Source organism: Rhea americana, unplaced genomic scaffold, assembly GCF_003343005.1.
Source record: "Rhea americana isolate MKP2758 unplaced genomic scaffold, rheAme1 scaffold_298, whole genome shotgun sequence".
NCBI classification, from domain to species: Eukaryota; Metazoa; Chordata; class Aves; order Rheiformes; family Rheidae; genus Rhea; species Rhea americana.
Window position 1 is genome coordinate 723,634 of NW_028186421.1, and position 14,520 is coordinate 738,153.

The 14,520-nt window shown below is 36.9% G+C and overlaps 1 protein-coding gene across 1 annotated transcript in view; it reads left to right on the forward strand.

The window, feature by feature from the left end:
* RSU1 (Ras suppressor protein 1) overlaps nt 1-14,520 on the forward strand; it is a 107,841-nt gene that overhangs the window by 11,121 nt on the left and 82,200 nt on the right. The window contains exon 3 of the mRNA XM_085309432.1: nt 11,417-11,537. Coding sequence (XP_085165558.1) covers nt 11,417-11,537 — 121 coding nt within the window. The remainder of the gene's footprint in view (nt 1-11,416; nt 11,538-14,520) is intronic.

Genomic DNA, 14,520 nt, shown 5'->3' on the forward strand with positions numbered 1-14,520 from the left:
CAATTTAATGATAAGTTTGGCCAGCAGTTTCCAGCTAAGTAACATGTAAATAACTATTGTGCAAATTCATGGTAAAATCAGGAAAGGAAAATTTTGTGTTAAATGCATAGATCTACCTCTGATTTACGAGGTCAGAGTTGGAAGGAGTTCCAGATAGCTGGAAGCTGAGAGTGTGTTTTGGGAGAGTGTTATTGTATACTTGTTTCGGTTGTATTGCTGCGTGGCATCTGTTACTAGCCACTGATGCAGTTGGAATGTTGGGCTGGAGGGRTTTTTAGTCTGACCCAGTCTGGCAGCTCCCAGTTTTCCCTTAGGTCACTGTTCTTCCAGAGGAGGTACATCTGCTGAGTGGAGATACCTGTCTCTGTCTAAAAGCTAGGCAATTCATTATATCTAGCCAGAAATTCTAGCTTTTTCTGCAGCTGTTAGAAAGTTGTGGGCACTTGAAGCAATTCATTTTCCTCATCTCTAATGCCTGTGCAACAAAGTCAGAGTACTCATCCAAAGTTGAGTTAAATACATGCCACCTGATGCTGCCAGGCAGACCTTCTGTCAGGTGCTAGTTACCTGCTCTACTTTATAGCAGTCTAAATGACTGTTAATCCTTGCATCACAGGTTAAGTGAGTTGTAAGCATTACTCTTGTTAAGCTTGACTATTCTCTTCTCTGGAGTGTGTGTTTAAAAAAACAAGCAAAAAAACCCCATTCAATTCTTGAAAGCTAACAGACTTCCAAGGGTTATATCACCTCTTGCAGGTGATTCATTACAAAAATTAAATGAAGTCAAAGTAAATTTAGCTGAGCAGACACTGGCCGGGGCACGGAGCAGATCTTTACCGTAGTCTGAGGAGAAGGCAGGAGAAAGTCCTGCAAGGAGTCTTCAGTCAAAGAAGACTTGGCTGCCTGAATTGAGGCTGGAGAGCATGCCATACTTCAGCGTGAATGCCGAAATTGAAAACTAAACGAATAATCTAGGTCATAGTTGGAAGCCTTCAGCTGAGGGCCCAATTGGAAGGTAAAATATTGTGGTTATGTGGGGTGCTTAAGAAGGGTGTTCAGGTTAATTCCAACTATTCAAGAAAAATCCAGATAGCTCCCATTTTGTAAAGCAGTATTAATTTTCAAAACACCAGTTTTTGGACTACCACTACTTTAAAACTGTGATTCRTAAAACTTTTTAAAAATAGTTCTAATCTGCTACTTTAGAAGAAAGTAGCACTTAGATCAGTAGGGTATATCAATATGGAAGCAAGTATCTGTTCCCTCAAAAMAGAATACTGTCAACCTACTTAAATATGATGTTTGAGGTTCTTTATAGAAAGGTAAAGAATAACACTACTTTTCCTGAAAAGTAAACTCATCAAGCTTTGTGAGAATTTACTGTTCTTTCAGAAACTGTGATATAAACATTTAAACAGACAGCACACGTTTTTTAAAGGCTAAATTTCAAGTTCATATTCTCGTATTTGACGTGCTTGACCTAATCATTTATGCTATGTAATTAATTGTCTTAGCAGATTGTTCTTAAAATGACCGGGAAGCTGGTGGCAGTGACACTTAACATGCTGCACGAAGGTCATATTAGCATCTCTTACAGTTTTTTGCCATTTAAATGAATGTTCTGCTTGCTATTTTTCCTGCTGTTTAGAGTAAATATGTCTATCTGGAAGAATAAATATATGTAAAGTGGCTATGCATATTTTTATGTTACCGTATCTCTCACTTTTGCCAGCCAAATCTATTTAGAGTAAGCAAAGTTTCATTAACAAATGAGGATGGCACTTAAATCCATCATACTTCTTAGAATATTYTTGTGGCATGCTTTTGTTAATAATTGGTATGCCATTCACACTGCTAGTGCTTTTGCATTTACCTGTCTGTAAATCATTCCCTATGAGAAGTACTCAAATCAATTTTTTTGTTTGTTTGTTTGAATACATTGGGCTGTATTTTTTCAGCCATCTAGTGCTGTGCTAATGAAGGACTCATTGCTGCTTCTGTTCCAGGTTACTTCTGAAACACTTCGGTTCTTTCTTCTGCTGTTTCATTGGGATTTTTTTTTTCTTTCGAACAGCTTAAAAATTGGAAGCAAAACCTCTAGGGAACTTGAATATTTCTGACTCTGCAGTCTTGTTGAGCCAATTGCTGCATAAGTGCTTAGAAGCCTGGTACGATCCTATTTTAGGTTCTCGATTGACAAATTGGTTAWAAGTAGAGGGAGAAAGTGAGTACTTGTCTTTGTTTTCAACTTATTTTAGGCACGCGGGCCAATCATCTCTATATATTGTAGGGTTTTTTTTTTTTGTTCTATCACTTACTGATTTAGAGCCAAACTTTGAGGGAAAAAAAATTAAAGACAATTGGGCTTATGCACTTAGCCTGCATAAGTTGTCTCCTCTGACTCAGCTTCTTTTGAATGCATTGACTAACATCAAATTGAAAACGGAACAGAAGTCCTTGATAAATGTTCCTCAAATCTGTGGAAATTGGTGGCTGAGTAGTAGGAATCTGCCCTTCAGTGCCATGGGTTAATTTGGATGGATGTGACAAGGTTGTCTGATCTGGAAGGAGCTGGGTGGTGTATAGGTAGCATTCATCTGCTCACTGAGTAATAGTAGGGAATTAGAATTGTTATGCTAGAGAGGGAAGGAGGGAGTTAGAGCCACAGGGCATGCTCCTATAGAAACCAGGTTTGATCAGTTTGGCTAATCGCAGATACTGTTTTCATACTTTCTGTGCAACACTAGTATCTTTATGGATCTCCTTTCCACTAAGTCTTTTGCGCTCCTACTTAGGACTGCTTCACTCTTAAATTTTTAAGTGGGATCTTTGCTACAGACTTAAAAGGAAACTGCCTTGGTTACTTGTTTTCTCTGGCAATCCTATGTGGAGTGGCAAATGAAGTGTCAAGGTAGACTTGCATGTTTTGCAAGGCTGCCCAGTATTCTTATTCTTAGGGTGCTGATGCCTGTACAAGACATGGTTGTTGGGGTGGCTGTGCCAGTAGYATGTTCTGTTGATTCCAACAGCAATTTGTTTTCAAGAGTTCTTGGAACAATTGGAACTTCAGTTGTTTCTAACAAATTTGAGATATGAGGCTTTTGAAGTTTTGCATCCAGGAGTTGCTTGTAGAAGTTCTTGAAATAAAACATTCTACTCTTTTTCAAACCTCTTCAACTAAAGCTCATGGTTTCATGCCAGTTCTGAGGGAGGGATGTTAAGGATGTTAGGAACTAAAGAATGGGATGTGCAAGGGAGCTCAGAGCAGGACAAGGAAATTGCAAAGGACTTGGTTGTCTCTTCCACTCTGGGACTTGCACCATGGGATTTTAAGCAGCATGTTTTTGTGCTCTGGGAAGACTATAATAGATGAGGGGATGTGGGTCTTCCTACCTATGATTAAAGTTAGGTATAGCTTCTATTGGAGTAGACAAATCTTCATTCATGTTGCTTTCATTTTGAGAGCTTATCTTAAACAATTAGGTGCAGTAGAAAACAAAGTGGTTGCTTCTGACTGAAAAGAAGATGCCTTTAGAGGCTAAAACAGAAGTCAGCAGGACAGATTAGACTGCTTTTTGATGTCTTTATGCTATTAGATTTATAATGTTTTGCCACAAGTGTGAAGTAGTACTGAAGCTTGAGGCTTCAGACCATTAAGCGAACTCAAAAGTATTCTTCAGTTACTTACGGTRTATGAAAATAATGTCACATCCAATATAGTCATTGTTTGGTATGCTGATGAAGTTAAACAATTAAAAGCCCTGTATTACAATGTGAACTGAAAGTGTGCTTGAAGTGTGCTTTCAGATTAACTGCAGTTCAATCCTGTACTGCATGGAGAGGAAAATGTAACTGAAAAGCAGACTGCAGTGTTAAGGGTTATTTTTGTACTGACAGCAGTTAAAATTTAAAACTGAGTGTTGGTCATCAATACATACACAACTATTATGCTAAATTCATGTTTTATTTTCACTTATTGTAGGGATATGCTCTAAGTTTTGGTTGATAGTTCGTAACTATTATAATAGAATTATTTGAATTATCTACCTGTTATAATAACCATCATTCTAATAACTCGAAGAATCTATTTGGAGATTCTGGCTTTTGCACCAATACGTGATCATAGTTGGAATCCCTGAGTATTTCTGCTATCACCAGAAATACTGGTATTATGTGATTTGTCCATTAGAGGTCACTATTTAAATATCTTTAGCTATTTCTCTCATTTGTAGTAGCAATTCAGTTTGCCTTGTAGGTAGTGATGAACAGTATCTTAGTTTTACTGTCGTCTTCAGTCACCTTWCCCTTAGATGATCTTGTACTTGATAGTTGCACTATAGTCTTGTGTTGTCTTTAAACAGGACTTTGACCTGTGAGGTCTAACCTCTATCTGCTTGAGACCTGCCATCTGGACTGGAGTAAAGAGAGTAAGGACAGAGGGGAAAGTGAGGATGCTGAACTTCAGCTAGTTTGATTTAATTAAGGCCTGATGATAGCAGTTGTGTGAAACTCTGAAAAGAACATGCTTAAACAACTCTCCACCTGAAAGACTCACTGATACTTAGTGAAGCTATTTGTATTTGGTGGAAGCTTRATAAATCTCAATTTAACACTACTAGTTAAAGTTCTTTAGTCCTGCAGAAGTATTTTTGTCAGCTTCATTCTGTACCACCAGCTGCCATTCCCTGCTGTTGAAATATCAATGACATATAGATGATGTGACCTGTAACAAGGAAATCTAGCGTGTAGTCTTCAGCTTTTTTGCGTGGTACATCACAATTTTTCTTCTAGCATTAAAAAAAAAAAACAGTAAATCATCTTGGCTGAACTGTGCACTCTTCACAAAACAGCTAAAACTGAAAACGTTCTGGTCCACTAAAAGTACTTACATGCCAAATTCATTTGAAAAGCTTGGCTAATATTCTGGTTTCTTCAGGATTATATATAGGAATGAGCGGACAAGTTTATATCTGTATCTTCATACCTACCCACCCTCAAGTAGTACTGTCCTGTGCTGCTATAAGACCAGCTAACAAAAATCAGATTTTTGWAAGCTATTTGGTGTGATAGCAGTTCCTTCCTGTTAGATGGTATCTTTTCATCCCTTTCTAATCTCTGTCCCTGGTTCCTATTTTTTTTTTCTCCAAACATCTTAAGCTTTCTTCTCAGAGACAAGTATATATTTTTGTCCTTTCTGTTGCTCTTCACTAGATGCCACTTCATTCCCAATCTGTTACTTGCTTTCTGTATGCTCACAGCATTTCTTCTTAGACTCTGGCTTCTAAATTAGAACTGTTTATTGATTAAATTGCTTTGTTAGCACAGTAGCAGATCAGTGAGCTATAGTATAATCTGGAAAAACATGTTCATAAGAGCATACTGGTAACCACAGTGCTTCTGTGGATAATTGTAAATAATAATAATAAAAATTTCTGGAAAGAGCTGAAGATTGAGGAGACAAGTTTGTTTTTAATGTTTTCAATGTGAAGGAGGTTAGATCCATCTTTGGAAGACTGGGAAGGGAGGGCAAAAGRGGAAATTTAAGCTACATAATGTGTAAATTAAGTACTGTATGATTCACTTGAGAACAGGATTCTCTTAACTGCCAAGTATATCAGCACAGCTATGAATATTTAGAACAAAAACTGTGTGTTCTCCTTCTGCTAATTCCTCTTTCGTTTTACTGAAGTTGATTGCTTCTCTCTTAGTTGGAGAATCCTTGTTGAATAAATCTAAACATGACTCCAGCTCTATGAATAGCTACACTGGATGCACAAAATGCCTTAAATATTTAGTATTTTAAATTCTTCCTCCCCTGTGAAATGCAAGTAAAACTTCAAGTCTTTGTGACCTTTACTATAAGGGATCCTTACTCCTGAAAAGTTCCTCTTGAAGGTAGCTGGTTTAACAACAGCTTACAGAATTGGGCATATTTATATTGTAACTGATAAACTAAATTTGGATTTACATTGAACTACCAGAACTAACAACAGTTTCATAAGTTCTGTGTTAAGTTCTGTTTACTGTGTATTACTCCTGACCAGCTTGCAAGTGGAACAGCTTAATGAGAAACTGGCATAGTCATATAAATCCCTTTTCTGACAAGTAGTACTATTTTAATAGCTCTTCTGGATAAATATTCCCCTAGAACCTTTAAAGATTTGGAATACTACTGAACGTCATGTTCTTAGGTACTGCATAATTAGTTCATCAGCTAAAGAAACGTTTTAAAAACCTTGGACTCTGCAGCTTATAATATTTCTAAAAATTTTATGCCAGAGAAAAACTAAACTTATTTTACATAACTAAAATCCGTAATTCACTTGATGTCTGATTCAAAACCCACTAAATTCAATGGGAGGTTTTCTGAAGCCATTGGATTACATTTATTGAGAAAGAAGTAAGTTTACATGTACATGGTTTTATGAATAGGCAAATGTTAGAGATAACTGTTTTCCAGACTGCAGTATGATAATGTTTATTTTGAAATAGCCAGGTTAAAATATAAATGAATAAGAATGTTTACCTCAGTTTACATGCCATTTTTCTTTCTTATTGAGACTTGTATTTTTACTAAATTATTTCAGTTGTTCACTTGAGTGACTATTTACTCCTTTGTCACTTTTTCAATCTAGGCTTCGTAATCTAAACTTTTGTAGAACTTTATATTACCAAATACAGGAATTTGAGATGGGTATTGTAAATCAATTACTACTAAATAAAAAAAAAATGGCAAGACTCTACCTTTTAAATGAAAAGTTCTTCATCTAAATGAAGAGTTAAGCCTACAAACACTTGAGTGTGTTTACTTTTTAAAGTTGTGAGGATTCTTCTTGTTTCTTAATGCTTTGCAGAAGCTTTAAGTGGAAAAAATCCTGGAGTTCATTTGCAGAAATAGAGAACTTATCAGAAAGCCTGTACATTTTCAGCTATATTAAGTGCTCTGCCACCACAGGAGGAATTGTACTGAAACCTCTATCAATGAGAGAGCAGTGGCAGAGTGAAATTGAAAAGGGGACCAAAAAAAAAAAAAATCTCAGATACCAATATATTTGCTTTTGTCCTCTTCAATCTTTTTTTCTATGATCTTCCTCCTTTCACAGATGCTGGATGTACAAGAGGAGCTGGGTGTAAATGTCAATCAGTGCTAAAATACTATTAGAACTATCTGGCTYCCTACTTTCTCGGAAGGGGTTACCTCTGAACCACTTGTCATTCCATACCTGCTTTAAATGTTGTTAGTGTGTTACTCTGCATGATAGCTGCCTTGGATAAAAGGTCTGTCTAACCCAGTGTCTCTTCCCCACGAGAGGGCGATGTTAGACTTCTAGGAAAGAGTAAGCAAGATAGATGTCTAATGATAGGTTCAAATTCTGGATGTGGAAAGAGAACTAAGGTTCAGATCCAAGATACCCGGATATGGAGCTATAAAGGCTTTGAATAGCAGCATTTAATCCTTCCTGTGTATATTTCAGAACTCTTCAACATCTTATRTAGGAATAAAATTTGGAAACCTGCCTTAAAAAAGACTAGTCTGATGAGAATATGATATTTTGCGACAGGACAAGAGGCAACGGGCACAAAYTGAAACACAAGAAGTTCCATCTGAGTATAAGGAAAAACTTCATTTTCTTCCAGTGACGGAGCACTGGAACAGGTTGCTTGGAGAGTTTCTCTGGAGTCTCCTTCTGTGGAGATATTCAAAAACTGCCTGGATGCAATCCTGTCTAATGTGCTGTAGGTGACCCTGCATGTGCAGGTGGTTTGGACTAGATGATCTTCAGAGGTCCCTTTCAACCTCAACCACTCTGTGATTCTGATTTTAGTTTCTAAAAAATCACCACTAACTTCAGAGAGGAAGAAAGAGTCTACTTGTTTTTAAATCCTTTGAAGCGTATCAAGTTGCAAGTTCTCATTTTGACTTTGCAGAAAGTCCTTTTATTCCTTGTTGTTCAACTTGTAGGTTCATTCTTTCTTAGCCAAGCTATTGAATTCAAGGTGAAGTCTATGGCTGTTGCAGTGAATCAATGGATGCAATCTCCAGTATTGAACAGGAGGAAGGAAGCTGTTCTGGCTTTCTGAAGTGTGGCTTGATATGAATGGGGCTTCATGATATGACTGAAGCTTCACAGGAGAATGCAAAGGCATTGGACTGCCAAATTTTACTAGCATTTGCTGAGGAGGAGTTTAGTTGTTAATGACACTGGGCAGCAGATGGTCTTAGAAGAGTTGTTAAGACACTGTGGATCTTACTGTAAATATGTGGGTTGAATGGAACCAAGATGCTGACAGTTCATTCTCACAGCTCATGATAAGAAGGTGACTTGAGTGGAATTCAGTATTCCAAAGACATGAATTTCTTGGGATTTAGCAGAGTCTGCTATATATCTGGGAAGAATATAGTGACTTAACAGTAGGATGGTAGTGGGGCACACTTGAAGTCATGTAAAGTTAGAACAAAGAACCATGTTATATACCTAATCAGCTTTTCTTGACTACTGTATCAGATCTTTCAGATCTTTAGACCTGATGATACTGAACCTGTGCAGTTTAGTTTTTTTTTTTTTTTTTTTAAAAAAGTCTAGGAATTAATTTTAGTTGTCTTACATTTGAATCCAAGAGAGCATACCTTTTATATTGCAGATGAATCTGATCTGTTGAACCAGAAAATAAACTGCTGTAGGGAAAAAATGCTCTTTCCTACTGCAGGCATAGTCTCTAGCTACTCTTCAATGTTTTTCTCCCCCACCAAGYATCTTCAGCCTCTCCATTCAGATCAGGAAATACCATAGTAGAGTAGGACTTTCTATTTTGTTTCAACATCCAGACATAAAGTGCGTCTTCCAAATTCTTTACTAGTGATTTTTCCCTTCTCTCGATCTATTTACCCATTCAGCTCTCAGGCTTGGAGAAGATAATGGTAGAAAAAAAAATATACTGCTATCCTAAGTATGATTCACAATATGAAATCCAATACACAGTTATATCAAAAGCTTAACATAGACAGTATGTAAGGCCACAGCTGCTATTGTTCACAAGGGACACCTACTCACACTGCTGCCCTGACGAAAGAAGACGAAATGAAAAGCCTCTGATTAAAAAAAAAAAAAAAAAAAAAAAAAAAACAGTGAAGTTTTCTCCCATGTTTGCGAGTGGGATGACCAAGTGGAATTTGAGACTTTTTCTGCAGTAACCTGTTAAAGCTATGGATCACTTCGATGCTGTAATCTTTAGTGCTTCATGAGCAAATCTCTGGAAGCTACTTTCTTCCTATCTTGAACTCCAGTTGTCGCCTTTTTCTTTAGATAGTTCAATCTCTTTTTCTTTAGATAGTTCAATCTCTTTTTCTTTAGATAGTTCAATCTCTTTTTCTTTAGATAGTTCAATCTCTTTTTCTTTTCTCTAGATAGAGACACAGTTTTAAAAAGTTCATATTTTTCCTTGAAAAAATTCTTCCTCTCTTCACCACTTCCTAACTTAAGTCATAAGTGACACTATACAAACATAGGAATTCATTTATTCTTAGAGGAAAACAATCTGTTAGATCATTTAGACTAGTGTTTGAAATGGCTGGTCCATGAAGACAGTGTCAGTGGTACAAGTCAGCTCAGTAATGCAGTCCAACTTTTTATCACTTATGCTCTGAACTCTATCAGAGCACTTGGAGGATATTTGCTACTCTCCCCTCTCCTCTCCCTTGTGGTTTGTTCACAGATGCAGAACAATTTTGCATATGCATAACAGTGATCGCCATAATGCAAAGGCCTTTAGGTGACTAAATCCACTGTGAATGGGATTGATTGAATAGAAGATGCCCCTTAACTGATTCAACTGGATAAGTGCATGTCATGTGCTGCTGGCTTTCTTGGTATTGGGATAGCAGTAAAGGAGTTGTTTCCATAGTCTGTTTCTTCAATCTTACCTCACAGGAAGATTAGAGAAATTTCATAGACTTTCTGTCTTTGTTATGGTAGTATTGTCCTTGGTATAAGATGTACTTTTTATAGTTGACTTTGAGAACTTTTAATGTCTTGGATTATAGCTTCTTAATTTCTTGATCATCTTGTTGTGATGCTGTTCAGGCTAGGTAATTGAAATACAGAGCTGACAGACAACCTAGCTGACTGTAGGTTTGGTAAGTTTGCCCTACTGAATGTGGGGCTCTTGTTTCCATGTTCCTGCAACCCAGCTCTGCRTAACAGTTAGCATACCTTGTGGCATTAAGTTGAACTGATTTTTCTAGGAGAGTGAAATCTCTCATCCTGTTAAAAGGCCAGTACCTACAGACCAGAATTTAATTGCATCAGCAGTACAAGTTCAAGAGAATTGCATTTAGCTCTGAATTGTTTAGGCTTTGGGACCAAATTAAAGCCTTTATTTGCTAGTACTCTGAATTTTTATTCATACATAAACACAATATCTCTGAGAAGAGAAGAAACATGGATTGCCTGTTCATTTCATCTCAGCAAAGTCAGATTATAAAGTCTAATTTCTGAAAGGAAAACATTTTAATAACGGTAATTACTGTTCTGGTGAAATATTGAGGCTGGAAACAGCTGAATTATGTCAATTAAAGTCCTCTGTTAACTTCAGTTAGGGAATAATTTAAAACAGCAGACGTAGTACATTACCCTTTACTTTCTAAAGGCACGTAATTCTTACCATCATTGAGTGACAGACAGGCATGGACCAGTTAGAACCTACCACAAGGTAAGGGCTTTTGAATATTCATACCTACCTTTAAAAAGTATGTTAAACATCTCCTGCAATGAATATACCCTCAATAGTGAGCAATATTTATGCAGTGCAATTAGAATGTTTGTTAGGGATCCCATTATTGTAAACAATGTGTGTAATTATGCTTATAATCTAGTAAATGTGACATACTATGATGTTCTACTTTATAAACATTATTGACTCCTTTCTAAGATGGAGGTTGCCTCGTACCAACAAATAAAAGAAAATCATCACCTCATAAAAACTTGCAATTATTTAGATGTATGGTCTCTGGGTTTTGACTCAAATAATGGAATCATCCAAATATCTTAGGCTCTGCTCTTTTGAGCATCAGATTTATACTTGGTGCTATACAGATGCAGAAGTACCTCTTCATTTTTTTAGTCTGTGAAACTATTGGTACTTGTCCATCACTGCAGTGGCTTTTCTATTAGTCAAAATATCTTACACTAACARTTGTTTTCTGAAGAACACGAAACAATTGCTGTCAGCAGTGAAAACAGATTCCAGATATAAGGCTTTTTGAACATAAACTACTTTTATTCCACTACTGTATTCTGGGACCCTTTTACTACTGTCAGCCATTATACAAACAGAATAAAAGACAGGTGCTACTAGGTACTACAGTCTAGATTGCTTGCTGTAATTACAGTCTTTCACTGCAAAAACTCTTTCACAGCTGTGCCAGCAAACATCGCAGACCTGAGAAACATAGAAGTGCTCAACTTCTTCAACAACCAGATTGAGGAGCTGCCTACGCAGATTAGCAGCCTTCAGAAGCTCAAACACCTAAATCTTGGGTGCGTATCTTAATGCAAAAATTTACTGTACTAGAAATTCTGTGAAACTAGCTGCTGCAACTGAATCTAAAACTTGATTTTTTTTCTTTGCAATTAAATTGTCTTTGAAAGTGTTTATCGTAACTGCAGTTGTGGCTTCAGAGTCTCTCCATAGTGTCCTGTGTAATCAGATACATAAGTGATGAAGCACTTCTTGCTTTGTTATACTAACAAGACTTGGAGCAGCAGCAACTCCCATTCATCTAATTCTGAAGCCAAATTTAACAAGCGTTGAATTTTATTTTCCTTATCTCTTAACTTATCTCAATTCTGTGGTCACTGCATAAGAGCTAGGCCCTGTTTCGTGTTCTGCTTTTTTTTTTAAAAAAAAAAATTGTTACAGCTTTTTTATGTTAATTTGGGACTTCAATCCCAAAATTCCAAATCTGAGACTAAAGCAACTTCAATTTCTATTGAATCTGAAAAAGAAATAGCAAATCTTTAAACGTAGTGTTGATATGAATTCCAAGAGGGAATACTAGCAGAATGAGTTGGAAACACTCCTGTTAACTGTGCTTAAGCATCTTATTCCAGTAGAGTTGGTCGTACTTTACTATAACTGCAATTGTTGTAAAAGACTTTAGAAAAATAAAAAATAAAAATAAAATAAAATGAAAAACTAAAACAAACCTTTCCAGAACTAATTGGACGTACTAAAATGCAGCTACCTAGGAAAGCATTGGTAGAGGGAAGCTTTGGCTTCATAGGCTTCTCATAGACATAAATATTTGCGTTTTAATCGAGACACCTCAGTTAGATGAAGGATTTCTAATTCTTTTGAATCATAGAATCTGAAATGAATTTGACTAGACCCTATGTTTCCTGCTTCAAATAACTTTGTAAAGTGTTGATAAATAAATTGCATCCTGAACTGCTGAAATGCAAATAAATGTTTTCATGATGGTCTCTCTTCTGCAAATGTCTCTGGTCTTTGTTTGGTCTCTTTAGATCTCTAGCACATCCTAATATCCATTTCAGCTTGGAGTTGATCATGAACTAATGTTTGCTTGGAAAAGCAGCGCTTATCTTGGGGGTTAGGTCCGCAATGAAAAAACACTGCTATATGTGGAGGAGGTGGTTAAACTCTTTCCATAAATAAAACCAATGATAAGTGGATGTGCAGTTCAAATACTCATCTTTGCAATGTTTCTTGTTTTTTTTTTTTTTTTTTTTTTTTTTTTTTTTTTTTTTTTTTTTTTTTCCCTTTACTGTAGTGTGGAAGTCCACTGGACATCCTGGAACACTGTTACATACCTAGGGCTTGGGTCTGGAAACACTGTTGCTACCTTCATGTGTCATATGGTTTAAGATTTTGTAGATTAAATGCTCTGCCTTCTTGCCCCTCCTCACCCCAGGTGTCTCAGACACTGGATTTACAACCCAGGTGTAGTGCTGTAAAATGTGTCTCCTTCAGAAATTCTTGTGGTGTCTTGCTTGCTTGTGGAGTCAACTAAGGGGAAGCTGCTCTGCCTTAATAGCTTAAAAAAACATTTTTTTTTTTTGCATTGTGTGTGGTGGGTGCATGTACCCACAAGGCATCAGAACTGTACTCTACTTTGGAGGAGAGAAAAAACTTGAATAGGAACATAGAATACTTTTTGGGAGGACTTGGGGGCAGTAGAGTCTAGTGGTGAGGCAGGAAAAGGAAAAATGTACTAGTGCACTGAAATTAAAATCTGGAAAGCATCTATGATGCTGTTTCTCTGGCACAGGTTCAAATACTGAACTTCTACATAATGCTGGCCAGGGACTTTAGCGTGAAAAGAGCACCAGATGGAAGAATAGATACCATTCTGCCTATTATGGGTAGGAGTGCACTTTGTCTTTTCCATTCACTGCTTACAGAAGGGAAGGCCAAGATTCAGTGCCATTAACTTCACTCCTGTTACTAGCAAAAAAAGGAGCTGCATTTGTTAGTTCTGTTTGATGCAAAGGACAGCTTTAAAGCAGTGATAAGTCTGCATAAGCAATGGTAGACATGCTCTAGGTTGTCTTTTTCCTAATTTAATAGCTACTAGTATAACTAATACTGAATGGATGTCCTGTTAGGACAGATGTCCTTACCTTTCCACCTATTGACCCACTGTGCAGCAAGACAAGTCCTACTTGCGTGAATATATAGTTAATATGASCAAGGCTCTTTACAGAAGAATTGTGACAGTGAGACTAAGACTTGAATTCTGCGGACTTCCACTGGGATTTGGTACTTTACAAATGTTTAACTAATGACTCTTATTACCTGATCTGTCTTAATTGCATGAATAAGTTTGTAAAAGTAGGGTCTAGCTGATTTGCTAATGGTAAAGCCAGTCTACACATACAAATACAGCCTTGTTACAGTATTGCTCTACAAACTATGTTAAATCTGGATTCATAAACAGTATGTGGAGATTACGTTGATATTTGTTAATCTTTGTTTTGTGATCTTAAATACTGCTGCTCTCAGAAACAGTGTACATGCACAAACATATGGATGAGGTAACTCTAACTTACAGTTTCAAAACAAAGGTACGGGTATATGTTAAATTGTATTTAGACCATTTAAACAGGGACTTGGAGCAATGCAGAACAACCTACTGATGATATATGCCTAAAAAGAGTAAATCACTTAAGCATTTTTACTTTAAGGTTAAAAACTTCCCTAGATGCCTAAGCAGAGGCTTTTAAAAGCTTAGTGTTGCAGTTCCCAAGTTACTGTGTTTATTACTATGACTATAAAAGTTACACTCATCTGATGCTGCTCCTGACATTGCCACCATCCTGAATGTATGGACTCGGGCCTCCAGCTGTGCTCTGAAACCTTCATTTTTCAGTTCCCCATTCCTAAGTAAGGATGAGGCAGGCAGCATGAAGTTTAAGTCTCTCTGTGGTGGGTTTCACTGGGGGAAAGGAAAGCTGTATTGTGGGAGGAGGACAGTAGTGATAACRGGTTGTTGACTAGCTT